Source organism: Uranotaenia lowii, chromosome 1 (assembly GCF_029784155.1).
Source record: "Uranotaenia lowii strain MFRU-FL chromosome 1, ASM2978415v1, whole genome shotgun sequence".
Taxonomy (NCBI): domain Eukaryota; kingdom Metazoa; phylum Arthropoda; class Insecta; order Diptera; family Culicidae; genus Uranotaenia; species Uranotaenia lowii.
This window is the reverse complement of record NC_073691.1, coordinates 14,142,727-14,159,572: the sequence shown is the minus strand read 5'-3', so window position 1 is coordinate 14,159,572 and position 16,846 is coordinate 14,142,727. Positions and strand designations below refer to the sequence as shown.

Here is a 16,846-nt window from a genome sequence, read left to right as displayed (position 1 = left end):
TTTTCATAGTTTTCAAATTATCAGAATTTTCAACATTGTCAAAATCATCAATTCAATGAAATTTTTCAATAAAGTCAAAAGGTTCGAATTGTGAAAAATAAAAAAAAAATCGCCATAGCAATAAAATTTGCCATTTTTTCGGAACTGTCGAAATGGTTTTAGTTTTCAAATTTCTAGAAGTTTTTTTGCAAATTTGTCAAAATATGTTAAAAGATTTCAAACTTGTAAGTAACGTAAAAACTGCTCTAACGCCAGAAATATTTTTAAAAAAAATCAAAATGTCTTAATTATCAATAAATTAAAGTCGAAATCCAAAATTGTCAAAATTATTATTCTAATACATTCAATTTCCAATGTTTCAAAGTGACCAAATTGCCATACAGTAAAATTTTCCGATATTTTTTCAAATCTATCGAATTGTCCTTATTGCAAAAATTGACAAAATGAGAAAAATATCAAAATACTTATAAATATCAAAATTGTTAAAATAGAACAAAATTTAAAACAAACCCTTGAAAACGTCACAAAGTTAAAAAAAAGTCTATAATTGTCAAAATTTCTATTTTCCAAATCCTTCTGTCAAAATTGTCAAAAGTTTCATAAAAAATATCTAAAATGTAAAATTGTTAAAATTGTAAAAACTAAAATCGTTAAAATTTTCAAATAAATTAAAATTGTCAAAATTGAGCAATACAAAAAAGCAAAAAAAAATCTAAAAGATGTCAAAATCACCAGTTTTTTTTTATATTGAAATTGTTAAAAAAAAGTATACAATTGCCAAAAATGTTCAAATGTCAAATCTTAAAAAATGTCAGAAATGCTGACTTCGACCATTTTAACTCTTTTAAGCTAACTTTGTAGATCTTAATGGGGCGATCTTCAAAAAAAACATGACCTTGACATTAGAATTGTCACTAATGATGTTTATTGCCTAATTTGTCAAAAGTGGAACCAACCTGTAGGCAGCGTGGGCTGGAATGCGTCTCCCTGTCTGTACGAAAATCACTCAACTAGAAATATGTATTCTTTCTGTTAATTCCCTTCACAACTTGGGGGTGACCCCGGTTGATTTATGACAAGAGTTGGTGTTCAACTTCATGCGCTGCTGCCATAATAAACCAATCCTGCCTCCCAATCCAACTCGCCAACACCATCCATCCATCATCGGTGACAGTTTTCCCCGTTTTATCCTATCATGTTCCGTGAGGCGCAGTGGTATCTTTCTGACAGTTTTCCGCATCCAGGGAAATTATTTTTCCAAGTCCCCCGGACCGGGAGATGAACGAGAGTGCGATTAAACGAAAGGCTGTATCTTTCTTTTTTGTCGAACGTTCGCCATATTTCCTTAATAGCTACCCCATCAATCGCCCTGCCCTACCCAACTAAAGAAGGTAGTAAATTTCATCCATGGCCTACTTTTCGACCGGGTTATATTTCTTCATCAGCATAACGCCACATTCAGCATCTTTTCCTCGGCACACTTTCCCCTCTCATGATCTCTCTCAATATTTGTTTCTTCTTCGTAACAAACACATGTTATCACGATTGCATACACGCACACAATTTTGCGCTAATCGATGCTCGACAACTTGTTTTTTTCTTTTCTTTTTCTATCGCGATATTGCTTCCGGTTTTCATCTCTCGCCTAGGCACAGATTCGAGAGAGGTTGGAGGTACGCTAGAGCGGATTTACTACCCAATAGAGAAACCCCGTGTTTCCGTAGAGACCCGCGACCTCTCCCATTGATTCAAAGGACCAAAAGAAGATTTGTTGCTTTCCTGCTTGCTTGCTTAATTGATTGATTGAAAAAAAACCCTCTACACCTCTCCCCTTTAGCTTGAGAATGATGATTGCTTTTGTTTTTGATATTTGACCCTAATTTTTTCTAAAACCTCTTGAAAAAATCTTTTACAGTGCAACGATTATGAATCATAATGTAAGGAAAAATACTACAATAATTTAAAATATTTTGGGCAACACTGATGTCGAACTCAACAACACTGAACCAAAAGGCACAAGTTTCACTGCCAAACTTGTCGCCTACATTCATTCAATAATTCGCCACCGGAAAAAAAAATACAACTAATTACATAAAGTTACTGATTACATTATTTCCGCCCAAAAGAGAGGCCCATTATATTTTCGCTTTCCTCCGGGTCGGTATTTATGTATATTTATATCGGCTTAATAAAACCACCAAAAAGAAAACAAACAAACGAACAAAACCACACGACGACCCTAAAAATCTGAAAAACGGCCTCGTCAGCAGGACCAAAACGACCAACCGACCTCTGCCATCGTAAATCTATTAACTCGGTAGAGAGAGAGACAGCGCGTTATGTCCGGTCCCGTTCGGACCGGAATTACTTTTTCGGGAAGCTCGTTCCGTTCGTTTTCATGGACCGCGTCGCGTGGTTGTGAAGATGTGATTTATTCCGATTTTCTTTCCGTTTATTTTCTTTCTTTTTCAGGAACGAATCGGGTAAAAGGTCAGAAAAAATGTTTACTCAAGTCGAAAAATCTGTGAAAATCTTGCAAGGTGCCAAGCTCTCGCAATCTACTAAAACTGCCAACCGACTCCGATATGGTGGTTCCGGAAAGCGGTTGTTCGTGTTACACACGCTACTGTCAAAATAAATAAAACAACGCCGGGAAAAAAAACCTAGCAAATAAAAACTGAAAACCTCTATAGTTTAAAGAGTTTTCACGACTATCTTAATACTCAAAGATCTTTGCCCTACTCTAAGCTTTGTACGTTGGTGTTCCGTGGTTGTCTGACGGTTGAAAACGGGACTAAATGTAGCTGAAAAGTAGCTGAATATTTTACCACTGCTGTCGGCTAGTGGTTTCGGTATAAGGGAAAATAGCGGAAAAGCGAATGTAATTAGTTTACAGTTCGGTTTCTCCGGAAAATTCGATTACTTTCCGGGGAATATTTAGAAGGTTCTTTCTTCGTAAACTTAATAAAATATTGTCAAAAAGGAAGACTGATCTACGAACAGCTGAGATGAGATGTTCCATGCCAACAAACTAAGGCTCTTTGATTTTCCAGTGATTCTTGACTGAAAAATCTTTTCAATGGCTCTGGCTCGACATCTTCAATGACTCCTGTCGGCAACCTTTCACTTATTCCAAAGCTGACGATCTTTTCAATAATTCCGGCTCTACCAGCGGGAGGAACTGAACCAAAATTCTCAAATGACTTATTCGCCTCAACTACACTTTGCCTTAACTGGACTTTGATCCGTAACTATCAAGTTTGCCTTAACTGGACCAAAATCTTAGACCGGCAATTTTGTCTCGGCTGTATCAAAGGCCTATCCTTTGAATTGATAAATCTAAGTTATCAACAGGCAACTTGGCCTCAACTAGACCAAAGTTCTTTTCTGTCAAATTTTCAGTAACTCTAACCAGGGGTCGACGATGGAGAGAGACTTCATTGGAAATGCATTTTTCGTGAAATATTGCCACAATCTCTCTCATTTTTACGGCACAGTTGCCAAAACCACTCCGTGTCTTCGGCACAAACTGCGGAAAACCCCCGAGATTCTCTCACAGGTTTTGAGGTTTGAGGCTTCTGAGGATTTTTGAGTATCTGAATCTCCTCCCCAATCTGCATCCGCATAGCCTTTTACCACCAGCTTCGCCTTGTATCGCTCGTGTTGATCATCGGATTTTCGTCTGCGCCTGGAAACCCATTTGTTTCGAATCGCCGTCCTGCCCAGGTTCCAGATCCCGTTTTTAGCAAGCCCATTCCTTCTTCCTGCGTGGCCACCTTCACACGCCCTATAGCGTCGGTGCAGTTTATTGGTTCGCTCTCCTTCTCGTACTGTAAAGGAACAGCACCAGTAACAGGACTAAAACAAACAAAGTCTTTATACTTGCCTGGGTCTTGATTTTTAGTTGCGGCGGTAGCGCAACAACAGGCTTCACCACACTTGGCTCAGCTTCTGGACGATCATCCTGCAGGGTTTCGACTTGTGGCTCGCGCTCCGGAACCACACTTTGGTCGCTTGTTCCTCGGTTGACTCTTGGCTGATTTGGAACCACATCACAGAACAATCCCATTCCCATTAGTTCTTCTGATATTTCCGCTGGAATTGACTTCGCCGGTTTCCCTTGGTTTAGCTTGTATAGCCAATCCGTCTCGGATCTTGATGCAATTACTTCACCATCTTCATCCAGGACTTCGCAACGACCGGCTCGGAACACCACCTGCAACCCTTTGCTGCAGATTTTGCTGATGGACAGAAGGTTGGTTACTGGATCGGGAACAAGAAGAACATCGCGAATTTCAATGCGACCTTCTTCAAGCACCATGGAGACGTTGCCCCTGCCAACAGATTGTATCGTCTCGTTGTTTGCCGTGCTAATGGAATGCACGAAATTTTCCCTCTTGGCGAAACCATCTCGTCATATGGGAGCTCGCCGCCGAATCGAAGAACCACTCGTCTCGACCTCTCGCTGCCATAACCGCGCATAAGGCTTACCATTCGAGCCTCCTGGATTTTTCGAAGAACCTTGCTTATCAGGGCAATTACCTGCATAATGGCCAAGTTGATTGCAGTTGAAACAAGCGATGTTCCTACCAGATCGAGAACCAGCCTTCGCATGTCGGAACTTATGCTTTGTGTACAGCGCACTCTCATCACAGCAGCTCGTCAACGGCCATCTCATATCTTGAAGAATCTTTTTTTTTAAGCATCGGACGTCAGTACAATTCCGGACACTTGAATGCCCATCATCATTGGAGCATGATAAGCCAGAAGACCTTTCAGCAACAAGGATACCAGGCACTGATCGTTGACGTCGAATCCAATTTCTCACAAATTGTCGGTTGTCGTAACCAACTCGTCGATGTAATCCTCCACGTTCTCAAAATCTTCCAGTTTCAACGACGTCAGCTTGTCCAGTAAACCGCATCGTCGGTTCAATCCATCGTCCTGGAATGCCTTTGCCAGCTTGTATCAGACCTCTTGTGCTGTTTCCGCGTTCTTCACCAGACTAAACTTGCTCTTCTCGATGCTCATACAAATGGCAGCTAACGCTCGCTCGTCCATATCCTGATCCATCGTCGCCATCTCTCGGTTTGACGGCACGCCACGACCCTTCTCGGATGAGAATTGTACAGAATCAAAAGACACGTTTCTTTTCCAATTCCACTGCAAATTTATTCCACGAAACCCCGAACTTTTCCTGCAACCTTACACACGTCCAATCCGTTCCAGCGTCTAAATCCAAGTCCCCGTTTTCCTCTCCTTTCCTTTCGCTCATGCCGTTACTCCTGACAGTTGCTCGTTGATTGTTCACGTTACGTTTTATATTAGGTCTGTTCAATACTAATGGTATGAAGCAAGGTGCGTCCCTACAAGAATCATCTTCATCGAAAAGGACCAAGAAGAGTATTTGATCCGTCCCTTCAGCTTTTCGATAGCCGGCAGACTCACTGAACTTCCATGAAAACGCGCACGGACCGCAGGGTGCCGTCCGCCGTCACCTTGACCGGATTGGACACCGCCAGTACGGCTTCTGCTGTTGCTTGAGCCTCTGCCATTTCCTTCGCTCCGGGGACCATGTACCATCACCTCTGGGAAGAACCATCTTGGGAAAACTTCACTTTTCTTGAACTTCTTTGACCAAACTATTCTGGGCCCATAACCACTTGTAAAGTGGCGTGAAATAAAAACTCGTGTACCTAGTTTGGTTTAAGTAGAAACTAAGATTGAAGATTTATTAGCTGCCAAGCGTGTTTTATACTCGACAGAAAACTTATTGCTTGGATACAAACTTGTTTATCTTAACGGCGGAGTCATAGGTTACTAAGAAAATATCCAAACTCAACAGGGACCATTTGGAGTTGTTGTCATGGAAGTCATGACTCTTTGTACCGTAATCCGGGGTAATATTGATCACTTTTTTCAATATTTTTCGAATATTTTTCCTGTTAAGGGGAGTATGGCAAGTTTTATATTTTTAAAACCAGTACTGCACTCCTTTGAACGTAAAAAATGGTTGCAGAAATTTATTTGTCAACTTTAAATTTGATTTTAAAATCGATTTCGTCGCTGTTCAGGAATCGATGCTATGGGGTTACTTTGATCAGTCTCCATTTTGACGAATTTAACGAGCTTTCTTGATCGTAAGGGATTCAAAACACCTTCGTCATTGTTTACAAACTCTAAATTATCAATTTTACCTTTCTTATTAACGTTTTCTTTTAAAAACATTTATAATCGAAAAAAAAAGCATTATGCTGCATACATTAAGGGGCAAAAATTTAAATAATTTCTAAATAGTTTTAGTTTCGAAATACAAATGAAATTTTAACCTTCACAAATTCCCTTAGGCCCTCCCACTATATCCAATCTCATTTTTTCTTCAGAGTAAATCATTTGATAGGATTTCTATCCATTTGTCCAAAAAGGGCTTATTCGTGGAAAATTTCCTTACTTTTTATATATAAAAAAATAATTGTTAAATGACTATAAAAATAGCACTATAACTGTTCATATACAAAGAAAAACAGTTGTTCTTTCATATTCATTAACCCGTTTGCTTCTGAATGCTTTTTGGAATCATCAGGAGAGCTGTTTCTTCGCGAGCCTTGGAAAAAAACAGATATTTTAAGATTTAAAACCTACATTTTTGCTACCAAAAAACAATTTCAAATACAAACCAAATTTCGTCTATTTGATACTCAATTAATAGGCTTCCAAACGTAGAAAACAGTTTTAAAAAATTCAAACTATAAGGTAAGTTATTGATGATAATGTGGAAAAATTTAGTGATGGTCAAAGTTACCCCGGTGATCAAAGTTACCCCGTTTTACGGTACCAAGAAAATTACCTGAGAAAATATGCTTTAGCTCTTAATAATCGGTTAAACTGTGAATACCGAGAATAATCAATCTGTGGTCGAAAGACATGAAAATGGTTGTAAGAATGTCGCTCTCATGTCTTCTCCAGGACTGCTCGTTGGATGAAATTTTAATAGCCATTCTCTTTCAAGTTTTTTTTCTTAAATAGTAAACCACCGGCTTTGAGCATTGAAACTAGCCTCCGTTTTCCATTTGGTGGGCCATCCACCGTCCACAATCGTGGCACTTTGAGCTCACTTCCTGTCAGTCTGTACTCATCTTCAAATCCCACGAGATGTTGAGACATTCAAGAGGCGAATGTTATTTCAATTTTTTTATTCCTTATTTATTTGTAATGAAAAAAATATGAACGCGAGTGGTTCTCTTTACATAGCGTGCGTCTGTACTTTTTTTAAACGACGATCTAGAATGAAAAGAAATTTTAGAAAGCGTGAAATAATAATAGGTACCTCACATTTTTCTTGATATACCTTGTATTTTCGTTTGAGTAGATTTAAAAACTGGTTCATTTGAAATCTTTCTTAGTAGATCTCCCTAGTAGAATTAGGAAACTAAAATCCATTTGAACCTGTAATAAAACCAAACCCACAATAAAGATCAAACATAAAAAACGCAACATTAACAATTTCGAATTTTACTCTTTATCCTTTCTCCACGAAAATTTCCGAAAACCAAAACCACCTTACCGCAGGCAAATTCTGAAGAAGCACGACCCGGTGTTCCAGGCGATCTGGGCCGACAACACCGACTTCGACGAGGTGCTCATCTCGCCGGGGATGCTGCAGGACCACATGCCCGATCAGGTGCTGGCCGCCCTGAACAAGGTAAGAAAGCACGCCTCTGACCTGGTGGTGCCGGGAAATTCTGCTTCCGCCTCAACCTCAGCTCCAAGCTGTTCGGCTGCTGCTACTATCGTTACTGTTCCGCCTCAGGCGACTTTCAGAAGCTATCGCAGCGGAACTTCTTCGTCATCTTGCTCTTCGTTGAGTGCCGTAGAACCCGCTGCCATTGTTTCCACCGGCGGCACCGCCACTTCTGTAGATTGCCACTCGCTTAAGCAGCTTATTCCGGATGACATTGTGTAGTGGCCTTTGTTTGTTTTACTTGTGTATTCTAGATCTAGATGTATAGTGTTGTTATATAGCTTAAGCACTGATAAGACGATACAACTTTGAAATTTACGAATTCATATAATTATATCATGGTATTCAGTTTAGTTTGGTATTTAATGAATACCGAATTTCTTTAATAATTTTTAGACGAAATCTGACGAAGTCTTGTTTCAACTGTTATCTCTTCTTATCAGTGAGTAGTGTAGCTCTTTTTTTTCTATCTGTATCGTATTTTTTAGATTGTTGTTATTTCAAGTAGATTCTAGATTGTACAAAACTTATGCCTAACCAATGTAATGCAAATTGAACCGAACATAAAATACAGGTTTGTGGATCAAAAAACACTTCCTTTTTTCATTTACCTTTTCTTTCCATTGATTCTTATATTTACGTTGTCTTTAGTTTTGGGACGTGTTGAAATTAAATCGTTTTCTATCAGGTTTAGTTTTTTTAACTTCCTCTTCATTTCTTCTTCTGCCCATTTGCTCATTTGAGAATAATCGTACAATGATCTTAAGCTTAAACTCGGTTCAAGATTCTGTTTTTTATTTCTTCTTTCTTTTTTTTCTAATCATAAGAATTTATACTCGGCGCCTTTACTTGACCATGACCTTATACTCGGGTCCATGATTTAGTAATTTATTATCCATACTTGAGTCCAGCATTTTATCGTCTTCTCCGATTGTGAGCTTATTCGGGTTCATAATAATGTCGTGAACATTTACTCTCGGGTTCAGGATTTTGTCCCTTTTTAAGTTGCTTCACTTGACCATGCGCTTAAGATTAAGGATTTTGTCTCTCGAATTTCTTCATTTTTAACAAAGTTTTCACTTCTGTTCAAGATTCTGTAATTTTTAGATTCTTTTCCTGACCGAGAGCTTTTACCCTTTCCGGGATTTTACCACTTAATGGTATTCTTCCATTAACTCCCCCGAGTTCAGTTTTTTATCGTTTTTAGTTTCGTTAACTGATCACGAGGCTATACGATGATTGTGGATTTTGTCATTTCCAGTTACTTCTCCAGGGTTTCTTTCTTATAAAATAACTAATATTTTAGTTTCTGCACTGGATCATGAGCTTATACTCGGGTTCAGGATCTAATTATTTTGAGTTTCTTGGATGTTTTGCTTAAAGATCGTTGATCTACTGAAACGCATAATAAATTCTTTATAAGAACTTGTTTATTATCCTATTTTTTATGTCCGTAGTCTTTGGTTCAACATTTGGAATGCTTACTGAGTAAAAATCAAATCCTAACCTCAACAGATAAGAGTATCGTTGTCGTTTGATGATATGCATTTTATCTTGAAATTGTTTTATTAATTTCCTTTAAGAGAATTAATATAATGAACATAAATATTGCAAAATTAATTATCACCAAGGGTTCGTCAGTTGAGAATTCGCGAGTCAAGCGTAACAGTACAAGCCCATCTTGGCTCTCACTGGCTTACAACCCAACCTATGCACATCGATACTTGCAAGCAAATCTTCCATCGAACAATCATCGAAATTTGCATCCATTTCTTCCAGTTCCAATCGGATACACTCGAAAAGATTCTCCTGGGCCAGGTGTTCGAGGAAAATTTTCTCTATCGACGTACTTAAGTCAGAGAAACGTTCATAACCAGTAAACGAAAAATCTTGAAACACAAACAGAACCGTTATCGGGAGCTTATTCTGCCGGGCAGTATAGTTAATCAGATGGTGAATATGATCAACTAATGACAGATTGTCACTAGGGAGTCGGTCAATCACTAGCAAGTGACGACCACAGCTACCTTCCTTACCCACTCGGTTCCAAATTTCGTCGATGAATGAATGGAACACCAGGTAGTGCTTTTCTATAGTTGTAGATCTGTCCCAATCATATAGATGAACATTCGTGTGCCACTGAAAATTCTCCGCGATTACTCGTGCCATTAAAGATTTCCCTACTCCTGATGGACCCAAAAGGGCCGCCGATGAAAAAATCTGGTTCCGGTTTTCGTTGAAGAAATTCGTCACTCGATCGATGGCCACCGATTGCCCAACGACTCGCTGTTTCAAAGCCGTCGTAACGTTCGAAAAATCCAAACCCTGACTGCAGTAATCTTCGACACCGTACAGCAAAGAGTAATACTGTCTAAGGTACAGTTTGAAGAAATCATTCCGAAAGTCTTCCTTCATGCCAAAGGCCATCAAAACGACTAACGTCACAACAATCGATCCAATAGATAGATTCCTCAATCGGAAAATATTTCTCCACCCTGAGCTAGACCGCTGGTTTTCCGATTTCCGATCTTCGTTTACCAGCTTCCGGATTTTGCGTTTAAATGTTCCGTTGTTCAATTTTTGTTTCTTCGAGGTGAACTGCCGGTTTCGGTGCCGAATTTCTGTCTCATCCAGGTCAACGTCCATCGGTTGCAGCAACGGTAAAAGTCTGCTTTTATCGTCACTGCTGCTGGGGCTATCCAATTCCGGTCCCGGTAGCGAAAACTGGAAATCGTAGCTTCGTTTTCGGGCACTCGCGGACGAGGACTTCGGTCCCACGAATTCCGGGCATACGCGATCATCGGACTGGAAAATGGAATGGTCTCGGTTTAGATTTATAACCACGGCTGGATTTGATCTGACTATTGAGAGAATGAATTCTATGTTCGATTTCTTCATCAAAACTCCACCTTTATATGAATAGAAAAATAATAATCTCAATTCGAAGTTTGAATTCTGAATTCGTATCCTCAATTCTAGAAGATTTATTTTGATTTTTGAATCTGAATTCTGAATTTAACATGAATATTAGAGTGCCCCAAATGACCCGACATTTGAAAAAGTTATGCGCTGCAGGCTTAAATTGTTCCGAGGCCTAGTACAAGATCTCATGCCAAATCTGGGCCAGATCGTATCACGGGAAGGGGTCGCTCAACTAAAGTTTTTACGGGATTTTGGGACATTTTGTTCGGGAGGAATACGAAAATCCATTTTTCATAAATTACTTTGGTCCCCTTGGGCCGATTTCTTTTGAAAATGATTTTTCTTAAAGTCTAGTTACCCCATTTTTGAAGTTTTTTTTTTATAATAAGTCGAATCAAAATGCAGTCTTCGGATGAAATATTTGTCATAGTTTAAGCTTTGAGAAAACCCGTTTTCAAAAGAAATCGACCGAAGAGGACCAAAGTTATTCATGACTAGATTTTCATGTTCCTCCCGAACAAAATGTCTCAAAATCCCATACAAACTTTAGGCTCGTTGAGCGACCCCTTCCCGTGATCCGATCTGGCCCAGATTTGGCATGAGGTATTGTGCTAGGCCTAGGATCAATTTAAGCCTGCAGCGCATAACATTTCAATAGCTTCAAATTTCCCATACAAATTTGGGGCAGTGTAATGAAATTTCAGTTTTGAATCTATGTTTCCAATTTTAACTGCTCATTCTTAATTCTAATAATTGTAAATTTTAATAGTGAACCCCAAAGTCTGAATTCAATTTTTTTTAACTATTTTCATTCATTCCAAATCTTAAAGTGCAATTTTGAATGATTCAAATTTTAATTATGAATCTAACGGATTTTTTTTTTATCTAAATGATGAATTTCTATTTCTATTCTGGAACTGCATGAGAGTATTTTTCTTTTTATACAGCTGAACCTGAATTTTAAATCCAAAAACTTTATTCTGAAAGAGATTCTGAAATTTGAAAAATAGAGATTGTAATGCTTACTTCAAATCCAAGCTCTAAATTTGTGTTCAGTGTTCAGTATATTGAACCTTAATACTGTATTAAAATCGCAAGTTTCCAATCCCAATCTTCCCCCCAACTTTTAAACCATTCAATCTAGGATTTGTAATAATTCTCATAGATTTTTATCAAAGCTTAAAGCACATTTTAAATCATATAATGCTATCTGGCACTTACTTATGACGAAAAAAAATTACAATATACCACTTACCATATTGTTTACTCGGATTATTTTAAGAAGATTTTGAAAGAAAAACATTCACTTTTAACGGAAAAATTATCACGCGTTTTGTGCCGCATGAATCCGAAAAAAACATAAACAGAAAAAAAAACAAACGAAATCAGAATGCCGACGAGGGGTACTCGGATGGTACAATTGATGTAATCTTTTTGAAAACACACGCAAACTGTCACAAACTTACCGAGTAAGTTATTTCTACGCAACCGAGAGATTTTTGGGATTTTCTTTTGTTTGCATAGTTTTCGTTCCTTATTTTGTATGCAACTCAAAAGTTTTTCCCATTAAACTTTCAAGTACGTACTTTTGCAGTTGCCATTTTGTTTGATTCAAGCGCGTTGCTGATTTCGCGATTTTCACCGATGCGAAATAATTACATTCAGAGCGCATTCCGGAAAGTTATATCGACGTTGGAATGTGGATTTCCCCACAGAGAACAGAGTTCGGGCTGGAGCTCAAGACGTGTGTGAGATTACCAACCTAAGATTCAAACCAATTCGTAAGTTGACTAACATCCATAAGATGTCGCTACCAGTACACTTATTTTTTTCCTTTTTTCGACACGCTTATAAATTAATACTCATAGCTTATCTTAAAGGCCAGTGCAATATATTACAGTAACACATGTTTTTATGTAAAAAAAATTTAAAAACATCATGATTTAAAAAAAAATGCAAATCATATTCCAATCACACTTTAAACGCTGTCATATGTCTCAGCATATGCCCCATATTGTTCTATCAATATTGGCGCTGAATTGAAAGTTGAATTCCAAGTTTTGGAGTTTGGGCTGGGATTTTACTATCAGTAAACAATTTCCTTAAACAGAAATTGTGAACATAAATGTTATAATTGTAAATTATGGGTCGATATTCCGGTTGATATTACCTGAGATTGATACATGAGGACTCGTAACTCAGGATAAGTAATCATTAGAAATGAATAAAGTTATTATTAATCATGATTTACAAGTCATCGACCCATAATTTACAATTATAACATTTATGTTCACATTTTCTGTTCTAGAAAACTATTTACCGATAGTAAAATCCCAGCCCATACTCCAAAACTTGGAATTCAACTTTCAACTCAGCGCCAATATTGATACAACAAGGCATATGACAGCGATTGAAGTGTGATTGGAATATGATTTGAATTTTTTTAAATCATGATGTTTTTAAATTTATTACACAAAAAATGTGTTACTGTCATATATTGCACTGGCCCCCTTTGAAATAAGCGATGAGTATTCATTTCTAATCGTGTCGAAAAAATGAAAAAAAATGTTGTACTGGTAGCGACATCTTATGGATGTTAGTCCACTTACGAATTGGTTTGAAACTTAGGTTGGTATTCTCACACACGTTTTCAACACATTTTTGTTCGGGGCTCGCTATCTGTTATCTGTGATTTCCCTAAGAGCAATATCCAGCAAGTCAGCTCTGGTCGACTTTGGTTATTCCCGGCATTCATCGGCTCCCCGGAAGCGGATTTCCTTTAGCATGCGGATCGATTGTGCAATACTTTTCCACCATATCAAGTAAGTAGAAAGGTGTTTTTATGATTGAGGGGCCTACTTAAGTTAAATCTTGCCCGCAGGATAATTCAGGATGTGCTAAACATTTAGAGGAGAAACCGGAATATGATGTACGTCAGATTCCTCACCGGATAATTGGTTGGTGCCGGGAGAACATGGCTGGAAATAGTTTATCAAAAAAAGACGGATCAGGTAAATAATTAAAGTTTAAATTAATTCGATTGTAATTTCTTGTTGATTTGCCAGGTACTGCTGATTTCCTGAACAAGTTTCGAAGTTATTTGGAAAGAGTAAGAGTGTCCGAATTACAAAACAAGCTGGAGCACCGGCACGATGTAACCAAACATCAAATGCCAACAGATTTCAGCGGAATCTGTGCCAAACAGTCCCCCATGGGCTAGTGCTCTGCGGTGCTTGCAACCTTCGGCTGGAACCAAGTGTACTGAAGCTGTTACCACCGTTGCTTTCAATAAGTTCGAAAGGATAATCTGGTCCGAAAGCAATTAATTATTATAATGAACTGGCAAATTCAATCAGTTGTTTAGGCAACTATGCCCTTTACATTTGGGCAAATTTGGGCCAATTCCAGCGTCCGGGAGCTGTTGAATCAGCAGCTGCGCCAGGATAAACAAATCCCTCAGAACTCAGGCCAGGACTTGACTAAGGCCGGTGAAACGTTCAAAAATTAACCGGAGCGGGTTGTAGTCGTGGCAGATTTGAAACAGCTGTCTTGTGTCAGCGCCAACAGTTGACAGAGATCTGGCGTCTGAGGATTTTCTTCTGAGTGGGCGTTAGCGACCCTACCAAATATAAGAACAAATTTCGTTATATTCGTTATATTGGTAAGTATTTTGCAGATTGGTTGGTTGAAAAGTAATAATTGACACGTTTTCATTATTTTTAAGATTACATCGACGTTTCACAAGATACTTTGTAAAAGTTGGAATCGGAACATAGGAAGAAACACGAGAACTATTCGCTACGATGGATAGGAAAAAATCAAAAAAATAATTAAGGTTCTTGCTTCTTATGACAGTCTTATAACAGCTTTCAAGTTGGTACAAATTCTCAGTTTACAAGACTCGGGCTTAGATTGGCACAGTAAACTGGCCTCGTTGTTAAGGTGGCCAAACGAGAACTTTCTTGGGAAAGTATTTACATCCGATAAGCGAAGAACCCCGCACGGGAGATGATCGTCCACATGCCCGAGTTCAGAGTTCCGAAAGTCATTAAAAGTTTGACTACAAAGAATTATTACAACATAATTAATGTCAGGAATTCCGGATAAACGCTTCGACTTGAGGTAATAAATCAATTTAGACCTATACTAACTATTATTAATTTATTAACTCATATTTTCAGGCAAGAGCATCGAAATCATATCCTTCAGGCGGTGATGGAGCTGTGGCTTAAAAGCTGTTCACGTTGCGCTGCATGCAAACGGATTTTGGGGCCCCGTGATTTTATTCGAGACCGTTTATGGATGATTATGAGGGTGAGTTAATTTTATTTATCCTGTTCACGTTCATGGGCTCAAGACTCACAAACCACATTCCGACTTAGGTTCATAATAAAAAAAAAATCCTTTTAACAAATAAATAATGAAGTTTTTTTTATATCCGTTTTCAGGTAGCCGAAACCGCCACCCGCGACGATCAGCAACAAAATCTTAAGCTATCCCGTAAGATTCCTGATCGGATACAAATTGCCAGTCATAGAGAGTACGACGAAAATAGCAGCCCTCGTTCCGGTCATGATAGTCGAATACTTCCCGCATGTGATAGTACTCTGCGGTGCTCGCAACATCCGAATGAAGCTAAGCCTGCTGGAGCTGCTGCCACCAGGGCCGCCGTTGCCCTCAAAAAAGACGAGTGCATGATCTGGTAGGGAAGCAATACATTTACAATAAACCCATAAATAAAGAAATAAAAGTTAAATTCCTTCTTGTTTCATTTTTGATTCTATTGAGATTGCCAATTTTAACGATTCTATACGATTCGACGCACTGGCGAGAAAACATGGAAAAACTTTCTGTTGAGTAAAATGCACTAAACTTAACGTTGAGTTAAACACGCTAAACTTAAAGTTGAGTTTAATGCATTAAACTTAACATTAAGTCCCTGCACTTTTTGTCCGGGTTGCATACAAAAAAGTTGCGGCCGAGTTTTTTATTTTTACCGTGCACAAAACTATTTCACTAAAAGTTATAATTGAACCGCAATTGAAATCTAATTTTAATAAAATTGTCATTAGTTTACCTCAACGGTCAGAAAAATGCCGCACGTGTTGTACATTCACTAATTGAAAAAAAAACTTAAACTCCCGTGAAAAAGCAATAAAAATAAAAAAAACGTCAAACCGTTAAAAAAATTGCCCGATGGATACTTTACCTAAGCACAAATTTAAATTAAAAAAAAAGTTATCGAAAATGAATCAATTTATTTAATTTTGTTTTTAGAATTTTTTTTTTTTAATGTATGTTACTTTTTACAGCTTGTGCAATTGTTGTATGAGGTAGAATTTTTCCAATTCGTTGTCGTCGTTGATTTTCGCTGATCGAAAGCTTAGCATGTTATCGAATCCCGCATAAATGAGGATTGTAACCAAACGATTTCTCAAATAATCAAACGACGATTTAATAAAGCGTAAAAAAACGTTTAGCAAACGATTATTCAAACCTTGAAAAACGTTGGCCTAATCGTGAATTCCAAATTCACAGTATTTTTAATATGTCGTTAGGTTATGTAATTGTTAAAAACTGTTTAAACATTTGTATGAGAGAACTGTTCTACAAGCAGTTCGGTTAAGGTTGAAAAACCAATTGTGGAAAACATATTTAGTTCATCGAACTGTAGTCCTTATAGTTATTTTGAAGAGCTCCTCTTATCTCAACCTTTACGTAGATACGTTCAGTAACGATTTGACTATACGTTATTCCAACTTTACGCAGATTGTTTGAGAAACCATTCGTGAAAAGAGCACGCACACAAATGCAAAGTTTTTGCCATGTTTATTGGGAACATTTCGGATAACAATTAGAAATATTTTACATTTCACAATTTTTATTAAACTTCTTAATTAAAATAACGAATATTACCCTTAATCTAGTCCCAGCGGGTAATTTTCATTCTGCTTCCTCCTGTCGAAAATTTTGATCAGCACGCCCTGTAGATGGTTCCGGTGCCAGCACGTCCCTGTGTGGTTCTTGAAGATATTCGTCGTGCATCGATGAATTCAATTTGATAATGGGCCAACAAATTTCACCAAGCATTAAGTTGCCGAAAAGTCGTTCGTTTGTAGCTGAAGCCGATTCCATAGTGTGAATCAAAACTGTGGAAGTTCCGGGTGCACAACCTAAAATATG

At 38.1% G+C, this 16,846-nt stretch overlaps 3 protein-coding genes across 6 annotated transcripts in view; 2 read left to right on the top strand and 1 right to left on the bottom strand.

The window, feature by feature from the left end:
- Nucleotides 1-16,846, top strand: part of LOC129753303 (diacylglycerol lipase-alpha) — a 108,688-nt gene that overhangs the window by 85,792 nt on the left and 6,050 nt on the right. The window contains exons 8-9 of the mRNA XM_055749133.1: nt 1,650-1,673; nt 7,570-7,702. Coding sequence (XP_055605108.1) covers nt 1,650-1,673; nt 7,570-7,702 — 157 coding nt within the window. The remainder of the gene's footprint in view (nt 1-1,649; nt 1,674-7,569; nt 7,703-16,846) is intronic.
- LOC129753375 (uncharacterized) lies at nt 8,457-12,104 on the bottom strand. Its single transcript, XM_055749224.1, has 2 exons — nt 11,919-12,104; nt 8,457-10,546 (listed from the first exon to the last, which is right to left on the bottom strand). Exons 1-2 carry the CDS (start codon nt 11,964-11,966, stop codon nt 9,398-9,400), a joined length of 1,197 nt encoding a protein of 398 aa, XP_055605199.1. The 5' UTR covers nt 11,967-12,104; the 3' UTR covers nt 8,457-9,397.
- Nucleotides 13,089-16,041, top strand: LOC129753462 (uncharacterized). 4 transcript variants are annotated; one of them, XM_055749435.1, is made up of 4 exons: nt 13,089-13,485; nt 13,545-14,785; nt 14,845-14,977; nt 15,112-16,041. In XM_055749435.1, exons 2-4 carry the CDS (start codon nt 14,751-14,753, stop codon nt 15,367-15,369), a joined length of 426 nt encoding a protein of 141 aa, XP_055605410.1. In that variant the 5' UTR covers nt 13,089-13,485; nt 13,545-14,750; the 3' UTR covers nt 15,370-16,041. The 4 variants fall into 4 exon arrangements, with proteins under 4 accessions (XP_055605410.1, XP_055605473.1, XP_055605340.1 ...); XM_055749498.1 differs by having other exon boundaries at nt 13,089-13,674; nt 13,729-14,785; XM_055749365.1 differs by having other exon boundaries at nt 13,089-14,324; nt 14,388-14,785.